Source organism: Peromyscus eremicus, chromosome 1 (genome assembly GCF_949786415.1).
Source record: "Peromyscus eremicus chromosome 1, PerEre_H2_v1, whole genome shotgun sequence".
NCBI classification, from domain to species: Eukaryota; Metazoa; Chordata; class Mammalia; order Rodentia; family Cricetidae; genus Peromyscus; species Peromyscus eremicus.
Window position 1 is genome coordinate 32,885,156 of NC_081416.1, and position 19,497 is coordinate 32,904,652.

The following is a 19,497-nucleotide window of genomic DNA, read 5'->3' on the forward strand; positions in this document are numbered from 1 at the left end:
ACTAAAATAGTTAGAAATAAACCCAATGAAGGAGGTGAAAATTTTCTACAGTAGAAAAGATAATAGAAACTTGAATGACCTCCCATGCTCATGAACAGGCAGAGTTAATATTGCAAAAATGACTATTATCAGCAAAAGATGTCTGTTGTGCGATATTTTGATCGCATTCTGGCAATAAAGCTTGGTTTGAATCAGAGGGCAGAGTTAGCCACTAGCTGACCAAAATTAACCATAGAGGTTTTGGAGGACTGAGGACAGGTAGACAGGAAGTAGTAAGGCAGGGCTTGGAGAGGATCTCAGCCCTCTTGGATGGAGAAACAGAAGAGATAGGAGGTCACTGGCGGCTTCTCAGCCACTTCTTTGATCACTCAGGTTCTTACCCTGACATCTGACTCCCAATTTTTTATTGTTAAAGAATAATTAGATAAACGCATCAGATGTCTACAGTTTCAGTACCACACTCAACAAAATTCTGGTGCCATTCTTGACAGGACTAGAAAAATAATCCTAAAATTGACTTGGAAGCACAAAAGACCCTGAAGAGCTGAAGAAATGCTTACCAGAAAGAGCAGTGCTGGAAGTATCACAGTACCCAGGATCAAATATCAGAGCAGAAGCAAAAACAGTGAGTACTGGCACAGGTATGTGGAGTCAGGTGGTGGTGGTGCATGCCTTTAATCCCAGCACCCTGCAGAGGCAGGCAGAGCTCTGTAAGCTCCAGGCCAGCCTGGTCCACACAGCAAGTTCCAGGATAGTCAGGGCAGCAACACAGAGAAACATTGTCTCAAAACCAATCAACCAACTGAACAACAACAACAACAACAACAAAACCCAAAACAGATGCGTGGACCAATGGAGTAGTATAGCAGACCCCAAAATAGGCTACACATTTACAGTCACCTAATTTTAGCAAAGGTATCAGATATACATTTTGGAGAAGAGATAATCTCTTTAACAATGGTGCTGAGAAAGCTGATTTCCACATAAAAAACAAAATTAGATTCTTCCATGCTGTATTTCTTTCAACTCAAAATTCTTCAAAAACATTGAAACTTGAAACTGTGAAACTGCAAGAGGAAAATACAGGGAAGACACTCCAAAATACAATTTAGCCGAAGACTTTCTGAAAAGGACTCCAACAGCACAGGAAATAATCCCAATAATTAACAAGTGGGATCATATGATATTAAAATGCTCCATACAACAACAGCAAAAAAACAAACAAACAAACAAAAACAACCCCAGCTGTAGCTAGAGTATTTTCTCTCCAGGTACCACCAAACCCCAGCCGTCCGCCAGCCCACTTATAAAATAAACACACAGATGCTTATATTATTTAAACTGTTTGGCCTAATGGCTCAGGTTTCTAGCTATCTAATTCTTACATCTTAAATTAATCCATTTCTATAAATCTATACCTTGCCACGTGGCTTGTGGCTTACCGGCATCTTCACATGCTGCTTGTCATGGCGGCGGCTGGCAGTATCTCCTTCCGTCTTCCTGTTCTCTCAATTCTCCTCTCTGTTAGTTCCACCTATACTTCCTGCCTGGCCACTAGTCAGGTGTTTTATTTATTGAACAATCAGAGCAACAGATTTGACATACAGACCATCCCACAGCACCCAGCCACCACAGTAAAAAGGTAGCTTACAGGATGGGGGAAATTATTTACTAATTACACATTAGACAGGGCAATAATATCCATTCTGTATGAAGAACTACGAATTTGATTTTTGGTTGTGAGCCTAGCCTTTAATGACTGAGCCATCTTTCCAGCCTGTGGAACTGCACATTTTAAATGCCAGAAAAGCTAGTCTTCTAATCAGTAAATGGGCTAATGAACTGAACTTTCAAAAGCAAAAATGAAAGTGGCTAAAAAGTACTTGAACCTTCTTACACATCAGGGAAATACAAATTGTAACTGCTTTGAGGGCCCATCTGACCCTAGTCAGAATAGCAATTGTTAATATATAAAGCCCATGGCAGCAAATTCTGGCGAAGATGTGGGGAAAGAGGAGTATTTGTTCACTGTTGGTGAGAATGCAAATGCGTGTTGCCGACATGGAGGTTCTTCCAGAAACTGAAGCTAGAGCTAGATAGAACACATCACCCAGCACTACAGGGCTTGGGAATACATCACAGGGGCTCCAAGTCAACCTATCAGAGAGACGTTCACTTGTTCATTGCTGAACTTCTCACAATAGCCAGGAAGTGGAACCAGCCTAGATGTCCTTCAGCAGATGGCTGGATAATGATAACCTTCTGGTACAGAGCTCAGAGGTTAAGAACACTTGCTGCTCTTCCAGAGGACCTGAGCTTGGTTCCCATCACCCATGTCAGGCAGCTCATAACCACTGTACCTCCAGCTCTAGGTGATCCGACACCCCTTTTGACCTCAGTGGGCACCCACACTCAAGCACACATACCCACACACATATTTAAATATAAAAACTACATTTTTAAAAAAGAAAATGTGGTAAATATCCACAATGGAATTTTATACATTCATAAAAAAATGAAATTATTACCTTTGTAGGAAAATACATAATTGTAAATCATGTTAAATAAAGTATGTTTAATTCAGAAAGACAAATATTTTATGACAATGTTTTAGAATACAGTTAATAGTACAGGATACTAATAAATAAGTCTGAAATTAATTTATAACATTAGAACTTTTTCATTCAAGACTAGTCATTTAAATAATAAAGTTTTCAGTTAAATAAATCCATGACCAGTTGTTATACTGGTCATAATAATGTGTAGCAGTTAAGGATGTGTTCCTGGGCAGTGAGATGCCCTGGCAGGTTAAAAAGCACTTTCTATCAAGCCTGACAAAGCGACATCTATCCCTGGATCCACGTGGTATATGAAGAGAACTGGTTCTAATCTCTACACACACACTGTGGGATACACACACACACACACACACTGTGGCATACACACACACTGTGACACACACACTGTGGCATACACACACACTGTGACACACACACACCAGTAAATAAGCATAATAAAGAAGATTTATTATAAGAAGAATGTGTTCATACAAATAAACCAAGGCAAACTTTAACAGGAATGTTTTCACTTACATGAGGAATCTAGATTTAAAACTATATATTTGTGTGTTTATATATGTGCACGCTTAAATATGTGCGTTTGTAGGTCATGAAACTGCAAAGGGGGATGCTAAGGGGGATGAGCTCCTAAGGAAGACAGGAGGAAATCAAGTAGTAGTATACATGTAAGAAACGAGCAGGAAGGGGGAATTACTGAAGAAACTGAACCTGTAGGAGACACGGGAGAGGGCAGTAAGGGAAGAGAGTAAGTGAGAACAAAGTGTAATGCCATAGATGTGAGAAGATGACATGGTGAAGCCCGTGTGCGTGCTAGCCTAAAAACATTAGTAGTTTTTAAAAGGTTTATTTATGTTATTCGATGTGTATGAGTGTTTGCCTGCGTGTCTGTATATGCAGCACGTGTGTGTCTGGCACTGGTGGAGGCCAGAACTGGAGTGACAGACTATCGCCAGCTGCCATGTGGGTACCAGGAAAGGAACCTGGATCCTCTGCAGGAGTAGCAAATGCTCCTAACTGCGGAGCCATCTCTCCAGCTCCAGTAATAACTTTTTAAAGTTCAAAATATAACCCAGGAAGGAGATGAGAGGATGGTTTTCCGAAGGGAAGAGATGTCTCATGTAATTACTAGACAAAAGAGTTCACATTCCAGGTGTAATTTGCAGCATCTTCTATTAGTACATTTTTGGTTTCTCAGGGTCCCATGTTCTCATATGTTGATGGCAGTCTTTTGGTGTGGACAAGGAAAATGAATAAAAGCCAGGAAACGGAGACATTTCTTACTTCCATTTCCGAGCGAAAAAGAGCCTGTTTTCTTCATCTTCCTGCAAGTCGGAAGTCCAAGCAAGCCTGGAACACCCCACCCCTAACCTCATTGTTCTGGAGAAGGTTGCCTGAGCCCGCGGGCAGTATGAGAGGGGCGTGGCGCGGGGCGTGGCGCGGTGGGGAGGAGGCGGGGCGGGGGCGGGGCGACGGCCGTTGCTGCGGGCCCGGCCCTGCTGCGGAGCCCAGGGATGAAGCAGCTGTGCTGTTCATGTCTGTTGTGGCTTGGAGTCCTACAGGCTACTTTCTCTCATGAGAAAGAAGGCAGCAGACGCAGGAAGCTGTGCGGCAGGTACCTGCTGATAGAAATTATAAAACTCTGTGGCCAGACTGATTGGAGACAGTTCGAGTTGGAGGACCAAACTCCTTTGACACGGCTCGCTCCTGCTCCCCATCTCTCAAAGAAGGTCAAAACCTTCATCCCTGACCAAAGCCCTTCTTCGACCTGGAGAGGATTCACAAACCCAGGTAAAACTGAAGAGAGGGTGTGTGTTCGCTCTTCATTGTGCATCTCTTAGACTCGACTTTGCTTTACCAGTGAGTTTCTGCACAAAATAGAAATTTGTGCCTAGAATACATGTAAATACAATTTAAAAACATGCAAACGAATATGAAGTTTACTTTAGACTTAGAAGAAATAACGTGGTCCGAGTAGGCCTTATTAAAAAGATAACATTTGTCAGAAGAGGTTGCTATGGTTTGAATGCATCCCCCAATTTCATGTGTTAGAAGCTTAATTCCTCCCCACCCCACCCCCACCCCACCCCCGTGCAGCAGTGTTAGGAGGTGAGGTCTAGTAAAAGAAAATTAAATGTCCTTGAAATGGATTCAGGCTGTTACCACAGAAGTGAATTATCCTGAGTGAATTTGCTGCAAAATCAACTTCTCACTCCTTTCACTTTCTTGTTCTCACGGGCTTCTCCTGCACCTCCCCTGTGGGATGAGGCTCCAGGAAGGTCCTTGAACACCGTCGCATCTACAAATCATGAATTAAATCCATTCATGTTCATTTGCAATTAGCCACTGCTGGGCATCATCGTGTTATGACAGTAGAAAATGGATAGAAGTGGTGAGGGAATGGCCACTAGAGCCGTGGCTGGGGTGGGAGCGTTTGCTCAGAGAAAACAGCAGGGGAAAGACACTTCTATCTGGATTATCCTGGGAACAGCAAGGAAGTCAGGGTGGCCTGAACAGGAAGTGAAAGAATCAGCTAAGGTCGGTAAGGTACATTCACCGTGGCTGATGGCGGTAAGAAAGCAAAACCAAAGAGCAAATCATACGACGTGAAACCAACGGAGCGAGGGACGCAGAGAAGGATTGGAGTGGGCAAGAGCAGACGAGAGGAATCCTGGCATGGATAACAGTTCATCTGTGCAAACAGGCAGAAAGGGAGCATATATGGGGGCGGATGTTAAGACATGAGCTCAAAATGATGAAAATTCTCTGTCGATGGCAGCAGCTGCTGGCTGAAAGTGAATTAGCACGATGAATTGATTACTTTGACACATTTTGTGACCTTGACCTACTCTTACCTTTCTGGGATAAGCCTTCCTCCTATGTTTGTAAAATGTATTTTAGATTACTTAACTAATTACATAGTTTTTCAAACTACATTTGTAAGTGAAACGACTTATAAGAACTTAAAAAAATCTCAGTGTTTTTACCTGATTTGTAAATAGGGATTATTAATGAGCTTCATAAAATGACAAGGAAGTGTTTGTAAATTACTCTTCTTTAAAACAGGTGGAATCTACCTCTAAACCATCTCTGTGTGCATCTTCTAAGGTGGTGACTAGTTATGCTTTGGTGTTAAAGTACTGAAGTTTTGTATGTCTGTGTGTGTTTATGTTTTCATAGGAATTCATTTCATCTTGATTTCAAATGTTTAAGAATTAATAATCATTTCTTTACAAACATGGTTCTATCTATACCATTTCTTCTTTTCTTTGCTCACTTTAGTCTTTGTTTTCTTGTTTAGTTTAACTATAATTCTGTTTTATTAATCACAATAGTAGCAGAAAGGGTAATAAATAGTCCTCCAGCTTCCAGGACCAAGCGTCGGGGGCAGAACCTTACAATAGAAGAAAGGGGGAAAGGAAAGACCCAGTAACGGATGCAGGAAGGCCAGCTCCATACTCCTCTCTCTCCTTTTTCTTCCTCCTCCTCGTCCTTCTCTTCCTCTTTTTGCTGATTTCTGTTTACGTTCCTTTATTCTATGACAAGCCTCATAAAATCTCTTCAGTCTCGACTCTCACTAACTCTTCCTTTCTTATTACTTACTTCTGATTTCAAAATGTAGGAATCTGACTGAGCCAATTAATTTTCCCATATGCCAAGAATCGTCATCCACCATAACAGGTTTCTTTCCTTGACCTTGCAATGGAGTTACCTAATGCAGGGCATGGCTCACAGAGCTGGCTCTGTGGTTAAGACCTTGGGAAAAAAATGTCCTCCTAGGAAGTCCTGAATATGGCCACAGTGGACATCCACAAAGCTTCTGACTAATTACATTTAGGAGTTATTTTAGTTATTTTGGTCAACTCAATGTTGACTGAGTTAAAAATAATGTAACGGCCGGGTGGCAGTGGTGCACACCTTTAATCCCAGCACTCAGAAAGCAGAGCCAGGCGGACCTCTGTGAGTTCAAGGCCAGCCTGGTCTACAGAGTGAGAGCCGGGACCAGCACCAAAACTACACAGAGAAACCCTGTCTCACAAAACCAAAATAATAATAATAATGATAATAATAACAATAATAAAACAATAAATCTGTACTTTGAGAACATCTCCACTTCTCACCACATCTTTATATTTTGTTAAAGAACAAAGTGCTTCTACTGACTACTGAGTTATAACCTACACACAAAAAGACAGCCTGATTGGAAATGATGAAAGACAACAAGTGAAAACATAAGAATGAGCAGGGGGGCCGGGCGGTGGTGGCACACGCCCTTAATCCCAGCACTCAGGAGGCAGAGGCAGGTGGATCTTTGTGAGTTCGAGGCCAGCCTGGTCTACAGAGTGAGTTCCAGGAAAGGCGCAAAGCTACACAGAGAAACCCTGTCTCAAAAAACAAAATAAATAAATAAATAAATAGATAGATAAATAAATAAATAAAAAGAATGAGCATGGGATTTAATAGGTATTTCTCCAAAGGTGGCATACAAGAAGCCCATGAGAAGATGTTCAGGATTACCACAGGATCCAGTAGTCCTGCTCCTAGGTTTATACCCCAAAGGACTGAAAACATAAACACATAAAAATGTGGGCATGAATATCCACGGCATAATAGCTAAAAAGTGAAGACAACCAAAATATCCAGGACCTGACAGATGGATCAGTGAAATGCAGTGTGAGAAAGCCACACAATGGGAAGTTATTTAGCTGTGAAAGGAATAAAGGAGGAACATGTTTGACATCCTGGATAAACATGGAGAATATTATGCTAATTGAAAAACAAACAGAAATGACCACCCACCAGAAGCTACCCCTTGTGTGAAATGTACAGAACAGAGAAATCCATGGCAGAGAAAATAGACTGTTTGCACAGTGCTGGGGAGAGAGAGCATGGGCGTGACTGTTAGTGGTGACTGACTGCTGGCTTTGTTGTTGTTGTTGTTGTTGTTGTTGTTGTTGTTGTTGTTTTTGAGAGGTGAAAGAAATGTTCTGGAATTAGAGAGTGGGGATGGTGCCACAAGCTTGTAGATATAGCAGGGACCACTGATTTCACACTTGTAAAATGCTGAATTCTATAGCGTGTGAGTGGTGTTGTAATAAAAAATACTGCTACAAAATGTCCAAAGGTTGCTAAGCCTTCTCATAGGGAAACACTGCACCTATTATAGTTAAAAATATGTTGCCTCTGAATAACTGTGCTTTCCAACCTTTATTTAAAATGATTTTTAATAATTAGCTGATTTTAGTATTCTAATATTAAATTCGCTTCTAATAGAAGATTTGGATAAATAAGACTTGTTTTTTCATTGTCTCTCACAGTCCCTGCACCCGCCTCTCACAAGAAAGCAGTATACACTTGGGAACACCAGCCAGCTCCCGACTATCAGTTTGAAAAGGCCAGCTTGTTTCAGGAGAAGACAAGACAGTTTTCACCCCTCGGTGTCAATCCCTACGCTCAGAGTATAAAAGTTCAGCAGAAAAACAGAAACAGAATCAATACCTTCAGCAGTTTATTTTGGGGGAACCATCCCCAAAGGAAGCGCAGAAGTTTCTCAGATAAATGCTGTCTGAAAGGATGCACCAAAGAAGAGCTGGCCGTAGCGTGTCTCCCATATGTTGATTTAAAAAACTTAACAATAAAACAAATGTCACTGGTGACTGAGTTGTACACACCATCGTAGAAACTATGCCAGCTTAATAAAACTTACTATGTCTAATTTACCACTTACTTATTCTTGGAGTTATGCTAGTAGGTTATGCTGCATTGTGAACTACACTGGAGAATATTCATGAGCAGTTGACGGTGCCGTATGGTGGGGACAGGCATTTTGGTATTTAGTGGCTCCTTTTTGTCATATATATTTTAAAGACAATGTTACTATAAGTGCCATAATCCATGTAGACATTTGGAAATTACCTATTTGGGTTTTGTCATTATGGTTAAAACTTTTTTTTTCCCCCGAGACAGGGTTTCTCTGTGTAGCTTTGAGCCTTTCCTGGAACTCACTCTGTAGCCCAGGCTGGCCTCGAACTCACAGAGATCTGCCTGGCTCTGCCTCCCAAGTGCTGGGATTAAAGACATGCGCCACCACCGCCCAGCGGTTAAAAACTCTTAAGCTGCATTTAAATGGAATATGGAATGTTATACATTCTTTCTATACAATATACAGACAGATCCGTGTCCATCCATAACTACAATGCCCATTTCCATAAGCCAGCTAATTTGTCTCAGCAACTTGAAGCAACTAACTTTATGTCTTGGAGAAGCTATTGTACTGTAATAGTAGTGGATACATTTTTAGGGCCTTGAGTTTTATTCATACTCCTTTCTCTGCTGAGCCATCTTGACAGCCCTGTGTGAAATAATTTTAAAGATACAAAGTTGAACAAAACTTACTTTGGAGTTTCCAGAAGAGAATTCTTACCCACTAATTGATGAGTAAGCATCATTCAAAAGCTTTCTCTAGTTTTCTTCCTACGTGTGCCATGTAATCTGCTCGGTGGAATATTTCAGTTCCTCTTCGACTGCATAATGGCTTAGAACAAAACTTCCTTTCCACACAAATCTACATTTCCCGTGCATTTGTGAAATGTCTTGGCTTTCTCCTGCTTGCAGAGTACAGCCTGCATTTAGTTACTTTTGTAAATAGAACTACCAGTTTTGATACAAATTTATGTTGTCATGGGTGAATAGGTCCACAAGGCTTTAGATGAAAATTTACTTTCAGATATGGACAAAACTTTATATTTGTTAAGACAATAGGACCATAACATCAGACCTAAGCATTACAGTGGGGGCCGAGGACAAAGAGTGGCCCCCACCCCTAGCAAAGCTTTAAGCCAAAGAGTGAAGAAAGGCTCACCAAACCATAGTGGTCCATAGTCTGGCACTGGCTAAAAGTTAAAGAAGGGAGGTCTCTGGTTCACACAGCAAGCTGATAGTGGAGAAAGCCCCCCTGTACTTCCCAACCTGCTCACTGGTGCAGGGTGGAGAATCATTTTAAAAGAGATCTATAGTATAGTCAAACCTTTAGGGGGAGGAAGCAGAGGTTCTCCCAGTTTTCTTTCTTTCTTTCTTTCTTTCTTTCTTTCTTTCTTTCTTTCTTTCTTTCTTTCTTTCTTTCTTTTTTTTTATTAGGAGATTTTTCTATTCATTTTACATACCAACCACAGATCCCCCTCTCCTCCCTCCTCCCACCCCCAAGCCTTCCCCCCATTCCCACCTCCTCCAAGGCAAGGTCTCCCATGGGGAGTCAGCAGAGCCTGGTACATTCAGTTGAGGCAGGTCCTAGCCCCTCCTCCCTGCATCAAGGCTGTGCAAAGTGTCCCACCATAGGCCCCAGGCTCCAAAAAGCCGGCTCATGCACTAGGGACTGGTCCTAATCCCATTACCTAGAAGCCCCCTGAACAGTTCAAGCTAAATAACTGTCTTGCTTATCCAGAGGACCTAGTTTTCAAAAAATAATTTTTAGAAGTAGCATTCAAAGTATATGGTCACGGTTTTTATAGAGGAACAGAAACATTAGAATGAATATCTATTAAAGAGGGATTCATTAGATTGACTCATATAGTTCAGCCAGGGTAGTCCAACAATGGCTGTCTTGACACTGGAGAGGCTGAGATCATAAAGCTGGACGTTTTGGAGGTCCCAGTCTAGTACTGAAGGCTTGGAGGATTCCTAGAGAGCCACTGGTCTTCAGTCCAGGTTACTCTACGTTAGAAGCTTGAAGAAGCTGGGTTCTGATATCAGCAAAGGAATATAGTGGCAGTGCAGCATAGGTGAACTTAGGAGCAAAGGAGAAGAACTGTCAGGCCGAAGGCAAGTGGGCAAAAACTAAAGCTTTCCCTTTAGACCTCCTTATATCTGGGTTGACACCAGAAGGTGTAACCCACGTGGGGTTGATCTTCCCGCTTGAGAAAATCCCTCACAGTTGTGCCCAGATGTTTGCCTCTTAGTTGAATCCAGACCCAGGTAAATTGACAACCAAGACTAAGTGAGAATGAAACAGAGAAATGTGTTTCCCAGGCCTGCACCTGTGTGCATATTCTGTTCCTGTTGGTCTCCCACACTGCTCCCTCATCCTATTGCTCCCCCGCCTCCCACCCCCCCACCCCCCCATCCCCCGCCTTCCGCTCCTTCTCTCCAGTGGTCCTCAATTCTGCTTTCATGTCGAGTCTATTCCATTACTCTTTCCCTTCCTTAAGCCTTCTTTCCCTCTCTCATAGTCCCCTCCCCAGTTACACTTGTGTATGTAAACATCAAAGTCTAGGGTCATTGTGTGAGAGGAAACATGGCATTTGTATTTCTGAGTCTGGGTTACTTTGTTTAGTATAACAATTCACAATCGTACATTTTCTTGAAAATGTTATAATTTTACTTTTCTTTATAGTTGGACAAAATTCCATTATGTATATGTACCACATTTACTTATCCATTCATTTGTCAATGACCACCTAGGCTAGCCATTGTGAACAGTGCAGATATAAGCACGGATGTGCAAGCATCTCTGATGTGTTGACTCGGAGTCCTTTAGGTATATACCTAGGAGTGATATTGCTAGGTCATATGGTTCTTTTTTTTTTTTTTTTTCTGGACAGGGTCTCACTATGGAGTCCTGGCTGGCCTGGCTTCAAACTCATAAAGATCTGCCTGCCTCTGCCTCCCCAGTGCTGGGATTAAAGACATGCACCACCTCACATAAGGGTTGTTCTTTTTAAGACATTTTTTGAGAAACTTCCAAGTTGATTTTCACAGTGGTTGCATCCATTTATATCACCACTAATAGTGCATAGGAGTTCCCTTTCCCCACATCTTTGCCAGTACTCATTGTCACTTACTTTTGTGACATTAGCCATTCTAATAGGGATGAGATAGAATCTCACTGTAGTTTTACTTAGCATTTCCCTAAGGGCTAAAGATATTAAACTCCTTTGAAAACTATTTATTGTCCACTTTGTTTCTTCTCTTGAGACCTATCTATTCAGTTCATTAGCCTATTTATTTATTCAAAGATTTGTGGGTTTGTGGTGTTTAATCATTGCAGTTTGCATATCTTAGATATTATTTCACTGTCTGAAATACAGCTAGCAAAGACGCTTTGATTGTGTATGCTGTCTTTCCACCACACTGCTGGTTTCTTTGCTGTGCAGAGCCTTTTAATTTCCCATGTATAGACTCTTGGGTTATTCACTGTTATACTAACTACCTTTTTGCCTATGTGTCAATCTTGATGTGTTTTCTCTAGCAGTTGCAGTGACTCAGGTTTTATAGTTAAGTCCTTGATCCATTTGTAATCGATACTTGTGCAGAGTGAGAGATCTGGATCTGATTTCATTCTTCTGCATATAAATACCCAATTTCTCAGCACCATTTGTTGAAAAAGGCTGTGTGATCCCCGGTGTATGGTTTTGGTCCTTTGTTGAAAACACTGTTCACAGCTGTGCGGATTTATTTCTGGGCTCTGTACTCGGTTCCTTGGTTACATGTCTGGTTTGTGCCAGGGCATGCTGTTTTTTGGCTATTGCTCTGTAGTATGATTTGAGATTAGGCACTGGGCTATCCAAGTGTTCTTTTAACTTTGTGTTTCCATATGAATGTCAGGAGTTTTCTTCCCAGTTCTGTGAGGACTGTTCTTGAGATTTTTTTTTTAGTCCATTCACTTTATTCTTCTAAGTCAATTCTTTTTTATAAATATTTTTATTTTATAATTAATTTAATTTTACATATCACCACAGATTCACCTGTCCTCCCTCTTCCTACTCCCCAGCCTTTCCCCACAACCTACCCCCCAATCCCACCTCCTCCAAGGCAAGGTCTCCCCTGGGGAGTCAGCCCAGCCTGGTAGATTCAGTTGAGGCAGGTCCAGTCCCCTCCTCCCTGCACCAAGGCTGAGCAAAGTGTCTCAGCATAGGCCCTAGGTTCCAAAAAGCCAGCTCATGCACCAAGGACAGGTCCCGGTCCCACTGCCTGGGGGGCCTCCTAAACAGTTCAAGCTCATCAACTGTCTCACTTAACCAGAGGGCCTGGTCCAGTTCCATGGGGGCTCCTCAGCTATTGGTTCACACTTCATGTGTTTCCACTAGATGCAAAAACACTCAATTAAAATATTGGCAAACAGACTCCAAGAACACATCAAAACAATTATCCACCATGATCAAGTAGGCTTCATCCCAGAGATGCAAGGGTGGTTCAGAATATAAAAGTCTGTCAATGTAATACACCATATAAACAAACTGAAAAAAAAACCCCACATGATCATCTCACTAGATGCTGGAAAGGCCTTTGACAAAATCCAACACCCCTTCATGATAAAGGTCTTGGAGATATCAGGAATGCAGGGAACATACCTAAACATAATAAAGGCAATTTACAGCAAGTCAACAGCCAACATCAAAGTTCTTGAGATTTTGATGGTGATTGCTTTGAATTAGTGATTACTTTTGATACTGTAGCCACCTTCACAATATTAATTCCGTCAATCCAAAAACACAGAAGATATTTCCATCATCTAATGTCTTCTTCAATTCCCATTTTTAGTAACTTAAAGATTTTATGCAGAGATCTTTAACCCCTTTCATTAGATTTATTCATTGATATCTTTATTTTTATGAAGCTATTATGAATAGATTTTTTTCATTTCTTTCTCGGCCAGCTTATTGTTGGTATATAGAAAAGCTACTGACCTATATATTATGGTTTTGAATCATTCAACTTTGCCTGAAAGCATTTATCAGATCCTAGACTTACCTTGTGGAGACCATAAATTATTTTAAATATAATATAATGTCATAAGCAAATAGACACTATTTAATTTTTTCCTTTCCTATTTGTATCATTTTTATTTATTTCTCTGGTCTTATTTGTACTACAATGAGTATGAGTATGGGTGGAGATTTGTCTCACTCTAGATCTTAGAAGAAATGCTTTTTGTTTTCTCTAATTTTATATAATATTGGGTATACATTTGTATAGAACTTTGTGTTGAGGTATATTCATTCAATTTCTAATTTCTTTGGGACTTTTATTAAGAAGGCATGTTAAACTTTGTCAAGACCCTTTCTTCATCTATTAAGAGGACCAAGTGATTTCTGTTCTTAAGCCTACTTATATATTATATTACATTTATTGATTTGCATATATTCAACAAAACTTTTGTCCCTCAGATGAAAACAACTTGGACATGATTTATGATCCTCTTAGTGTAGTCTTGAAATCAATTTGCAAGTATTTTTGGTTGAGAAGTTTTATGCGTGTATTCATCAGGAAGACTGGCCTACAGTTCTTTTTGTGTTGTTGTTCACTACTTTGGACCCTTCTGCTATTTCCTAGGACAAAACTAGCTTTGAAGAATGAGTTTGGTAGTCTACTTTTAATTTTGTGGAATAGTTTTCTTGGAAAGTATTTGTATTAGGTTTCCTTTAAAAGCTTGTTAAATTTAGTAGTAAATCGCTTCAATTTGGGGCTTTCCTTTGTGTGACACTTAATTACAGCTTTGTTCCCATAGCAAGCAATGTGAATTTTGGTAGCTCACATGTGTTTAGGAATTTATCCATTTTTCTAGATTTTCTAGCATGTTAGAAAGTAAGTCTTCCTTAATGATCTTCCTTATTTCCTGTAGTCCTTTGCTGTAATTTCATTTTCATCTCTAATTTTATTTTGTCTTTTGGTTAGTTTGACCAGGGGATTGCCGTCCTTGTTTCTGTCTTCAAGACATAACTTTGTCTAGGTATTGTTCTGTTTATCTCTATGTCAATAATTCCTGCTCTGACTTTTTGCTCACTGGATACTGAATTTGAACTTGGCTTCTTCTTGTTCTAGAAGAACCTTGAGGTATGTCCTTAGGTTGAGGTTTTTTCTGACATCTTTTAAAATGTGAATACTTAGAAACCTTCCTCTTACAACTTCTTGGCTGCATCTGAGAGGTTCTGGTGGATTGTGCTATCATTTGTACCCAAATCTAAGAATTTAAAAATCTCCTCCACTGTTCATATGAAAGTGTACTATTTGATTTTCAAGTATTTGTGTAGTTTCTGTGTGTTTTCTCTTGCTGTTAATACCTAGTTTTATTCTACCATTGTATGCTAAGGTACAAGGAATTATTTTTAATTGCTTTGCATTTGTTAAGGCTGGCTTCATGGCCAGTCATGATTTATTTTAGAGAAGATTCTATTACTACTGAGAACATATAGTCTCTATCTGTTATTTGAAATAGTCTGTAAATCTCTGTTAAATCCAGTTGATTTGTGGTATAGTTTAAATCTTTGCCAGATTGTAGTTTAGAAGGCCTAGCCAAAGATGAGAATGGCAACCAGAACATTGTATTGTGTCTGGACATACCTGATTTTTCATGCCTTTTAGTGTTTGTTTTATGAAATAAGGAGCCCCAGGTTTGGTACATAAATACAAATTCTTATATTTTCTTGGTAACTTGTTCTCTTCTTCAAAATATATATTCATCTTCTCTATTCTAATTAGTTTTAGTTCAAAATCTCCTTTATCAGATATGAGAATTGTTATATTAGCTTGCTTATGGCTTCGGTTTGCTTTGTATACTGTTTTTCATACTCTTAGTTTTTGCTTATCTTTGACAGTGAGATGTATTTGAGACAACACATAGTTGGATCTTGTCTTTTAATATGGTATGTCTTCATTTTTTAGTTGGTTGGCTGAAGCCATTTGCATTTAATGTTATTTTAAGAAGGGTTTGCTATTTCCTATGGTTTTGCTGACTATTGTTCTGGTTGGTTGGGTTACTGATAATTCTTCCCTTCTTACTAGTATTGAAATTTTACTGTTTTGTGTGTTGGAAATGATGAGTTCCTCCCAGCTCCCCTCTGATCATCTATTCCTCTCATAAAATGTATTTTTTCCTGTGTTCTCATGAATGGGACTGGCTTTGTCTTTCTCTTTCTTTTATTAAGTATTAAGTATTCATTCATTAAGTATTTTCTGCAGTGCTAACATGGTTGTCATGAATTGCCTTAATCTTTACCTTTAAATGTTTGTATTTCTACATCAATTTTAAGAGGTAAATTTGATAGGTATAAAAATCTTGGTTAACAGTTACTCTCAAGGGTCAAACTATGCCATTCTATGCTTTCCTGGTTTTATTGTTGCTAATGAGATATGGTGTTATTCTGATGTGCTCTTCTTATGAGTTTGTACTTTTCTCTTATAGATTTTACTTTTTTTCACATCTTGACTGACTATATATGTTGGAGAAAGGTTCTTCTCTGTTCATGCCTACTAGGTATTCAAAACACCTCTTGTGCCATGCATGGTGGTACATACCTTTAATTCCAGCACCATCGAAGTAGAGGCAGGCAGACAGCAGTGCATTTGAGGGCAGTCTGGTTTACATCGTGAATTCCAGGCCAGCCAGGGCCGAGAGTGAGATCCTGCCTCAAAAAACAAAAATAACAAAATGCTTCTTGTATTTATATGTCTCCTTCTTTCTCTATTTTTAGGAAATTTGCTGGTGTGGTTTCATTGAACAAACTGCCTGTGCTTTAAAACTGTATCTCAGCTCTGTGGACTATTAGGTTTGGTTTCTTAAATGTATGCCAGAATTCTTGAAAATTTTGGTCCTGTTCACCAGCTTTCTTTCGTACATGTGTCTGGATGCATTCGTTTTCAGCCATGTCTGTCTCTACAGCTTGTTCTTCTGCTTGGTCTTGTCTGCTGATTCCTTCACGTAGAGAAGTCCTGTTTGGTCCTTTTCAGAGTCTCTGATCCCTCCATGTTTTTTCCACTTCTGCTTCAAGTATTGCCCATTTTCCCACTTCGGTTAGACTCTGAACTGCTTTCCTTCTTCTTTCATCACTCTGTATATGTTCACTCTTCTTTTTTAAGAAAAAAGTAGGACTCTGAAATCTCTTTTCTGGCACCTAAGCTGTTGTGTTAGCTATGATCTCCATTGCCGAGGCACTGTGAGCTTAAGAAAGGGTTGTAATGATTTGTTGAGTCGTGTGTGTGTGTGTGTGTGTGTGTGTGTGTGTGTGTGTGTGTGTACTTTGTGGTGTTGCTATGTTTTGCACATGTTAGGATGGATGTTTCTTGTCATTTTTAGTTTTCTCTCTTTCTACTGTTTTTGTTGTTTTATTTTACATGAACCTCCTGTGATTTGTCTTCAGTTATGCTTCCTTGCTCTTTAGCAACAATGGTGACTGTGCTAATAAAAACAATGAGTAACAGCAGTCCTGTTGTTCTCAGTAGAAGACAGACACTTGTGCATTTCACCTGTTTCCATGGTAAGTTTCAACACAGTAGCAGTTGAGTACTGCTTGGGGAAAGTGATACAGCTAAATGTATGTTTAAATATATTGAAGTATAAAAACCAAAAAAAATACATATAATATACTTATAATATAGATATGTATATGCTTTGTAAGCATATATTTAAGGGTACCAATATTCAATTGGTAAAATGAAGAAATGAGAAAAGGGAAAAAGAAGGGGTAAATGTGAATGAGATTTAAGACAGGTAGTAAGAAAACTGTTCCAATCATAGAAAAAGAGTCATAAAAGCATTCTCGTTAGTTACAAGTTAAAATTGAAAATCTGGGCTGAGGAGATGGTTCAGTTATTACAGCACTCGCTGCACAAACAAGAACACCCAGAACCCACCTAAATGCTGCACAGATGTGGCAGCCAAGTGTTAATTCTAGCCTCCGGAGGTGGGGACAAGGATCACCAGAGCAAGCTTGCTAGCCAGCAAGCTTTAGAATGGACTGAGGGACTCTGCCTCAAATAATGCAGTGGAAAGGCAATTGAGAAATATTCCCAACACCAACCTCAGGCCTCACACATATGCATGAAAAGAAGTGGGGAGGGGAACTAACTGTAAATATAAAATTATAAATAATAAAAAAAGCATTAACCTGAAATACAAGGTATTTCTTTCTCACCATGAAGATGTGGTTTCTCTCACCTCTTGGGTGGTCATTTGTATCAGTCTTTGCTAAGTCTGCAGTTATCAGTGAATCAGAAAAGTCATTGCTGTGACTGAAGTTTATTCTGCTAGCTTGCCATGGACTCAAACTACCCACCAAGTTACAACCTGAGCCTTTGTTGTTTTAGGGTCAGAACTTTCCATGTGTAGTGCTTTCCGCAACAGAGGTACTGGGGGGTGTCAAAGGCTGGCTCATCTGAGTACTTGCACCTCGAGGGTATTGAACTAGGTTCTTCACCGCTCATCCTGTGCATTCAACCAATGCCAGAGGTACATATAAGGAGGCTGTTTTTCTGGGAGTTATCTCTAAGTTTAAATTTCGGGATCTCAAGCTGCCATCAGTCCTTCCTTCAGTACCCACCTTGCTGAAGTCTACCCTCTGTGCATGCTCAATCCAGTCTCTGTGCTTTTCTCCAGCACAGAGCGTCTTTTTAGCTTCTGTGGCATGTGTGGACACTCCGCTGGTAGTTGTAACTGATGCTGGTCAGCAGTACGCACCTGGGTGCCCACAGTACCTCAGCTCCTTCTGTGGGTCTGCAGTTCTGCCTCTGTGGGTTGTATCTCCTCCTAAGGTTCATACTTACCAGGGCATGTCTCACCTTAGAATACAAAGTCAGACTCTGAATTTTTTATATATCAAACCCACAAAGGATTCCCTTCTCTGTTTTGAAGCAGCCACTCAAGAATCAGTATGTGCCCAGAAAATGACTGTTACTTTTTTATTTGGTATGTCCTGGAGATATAGGAAGTCTGAGTTTTATTCAAGAGGAAAGCAAAGGGCATGTCCATTGGGAACTGTATATTCACCTAGACTAATACCAATGCTCTCCAAATTATTTCACAAACCGAAAGGGAAGGATTGGAGGGTTAGTGAGTCTCTGTGGGTATTGTTGCTAAGCCTGGCCACCTGAGTTTGATCCCTGGAGCCCATATAATGGAAGGAGGGAACTTATTCCTACAAATTGTCCTCTGAACACAACAAGCACATTATGGTACATAGGGGCCAGGTGTGGTGGCACACATCTTTAATCCCAGCACTTAGAAGGCAAAGGCAGGTGGATCTTTGTGAGTTTGAGGCCAGAATCCACTATTACTCTGACACCAAAACCAGATAAAAGGTAGACAGGCAAACAAGAAGGCAGGCAGGTATGCACATGCGCATGTGCACATACACCCCCCCCCACACAAAATCTTAAAGAGCAGACTAGAGGAAGAAATATGCAGAAAGAAAACTAACACCAAAAGCCTTTTGAAAAAGCTATATGAAAACCTACTGTAGATGCTTCTTAAATATATACATATTTTAAAAGGTTTTAATGATGATATACTACAAGGACAATACCCCAAACTAGACACCACATACCAACAACAACAAAAATCACCACCATCAACAACAACAAAAAACCCGGTATCAGGAGTAGGTTATAGTGCAGTCTTTAGAAAACCCGATCCAAGACCACACCCAGGGTTTGCAAAAATTCCACAATGTCAGCAAGAACTAAACTTTTCTATCTGAGGGGTATTCAGAAAGGAGCACACACATTCTGATGGTAACTTTCTCTTTTACTTCATCTTGAAAAAAAAATCTCTTTCTGAAAACCTCTCTCTGAAAATCTGTCTTCATACAGCTACATATCTCTCTCTTACAGAAAAACTCTGGACAATATATGAGTTACATTTTGAAGGTCAGAATCATTGTGATAGTACACAAGAAATCACACAGCTTCTCTCAGACTTGGAATGCTATGCTGACTGGCCAGAGTGAGTAATCATGGCAACACTTGGCTGTCAGCCAAGCTGTAAAGCAAGGACAGGAGACATGTAACGCTAAGTGCTCAGCATTTCCCAATGGAGAATGACATTGAAATTCAGGACCTAAACAATAAACAGTTAGTTGACTGAACCTTGAATGGTTAGGAGTTTGTGGAGAGAGTCAATTGCTGAGAGAATTGCAGGGAATTATGTCTACTA

General features: G+C 40.2%; 1 protein-coding gene across 1 annotated transcript; it reads left to right on the forward strand.

The window, feature by feature from the left end:
* Window positions 1-4,028: 4,028 nt before the first annotated feature.
* On the forward strand, window positions 4,029-8,296 carry Insl6 (insulin like 6). Its single transcript, XM_059247446.1, has 2 exons — window positions 4,029-4,367; window positions 7,895-8,296. The coding sequence occupies exons 1-2, from the start codon at window positions 4,091-4,093 to the stop codon at window positions 8,254-8,256; spliced, it is 639 nt and encodes a 212-aa protein (XP_059103429.1). The 5' UTR covers window positions 4,029-4,090; the 3' UTR covers window positions 8,257-8,296.
* The last annotated feature ends 11,201 nt before the right edge of the window (window positions 8,297-19,497 follow it).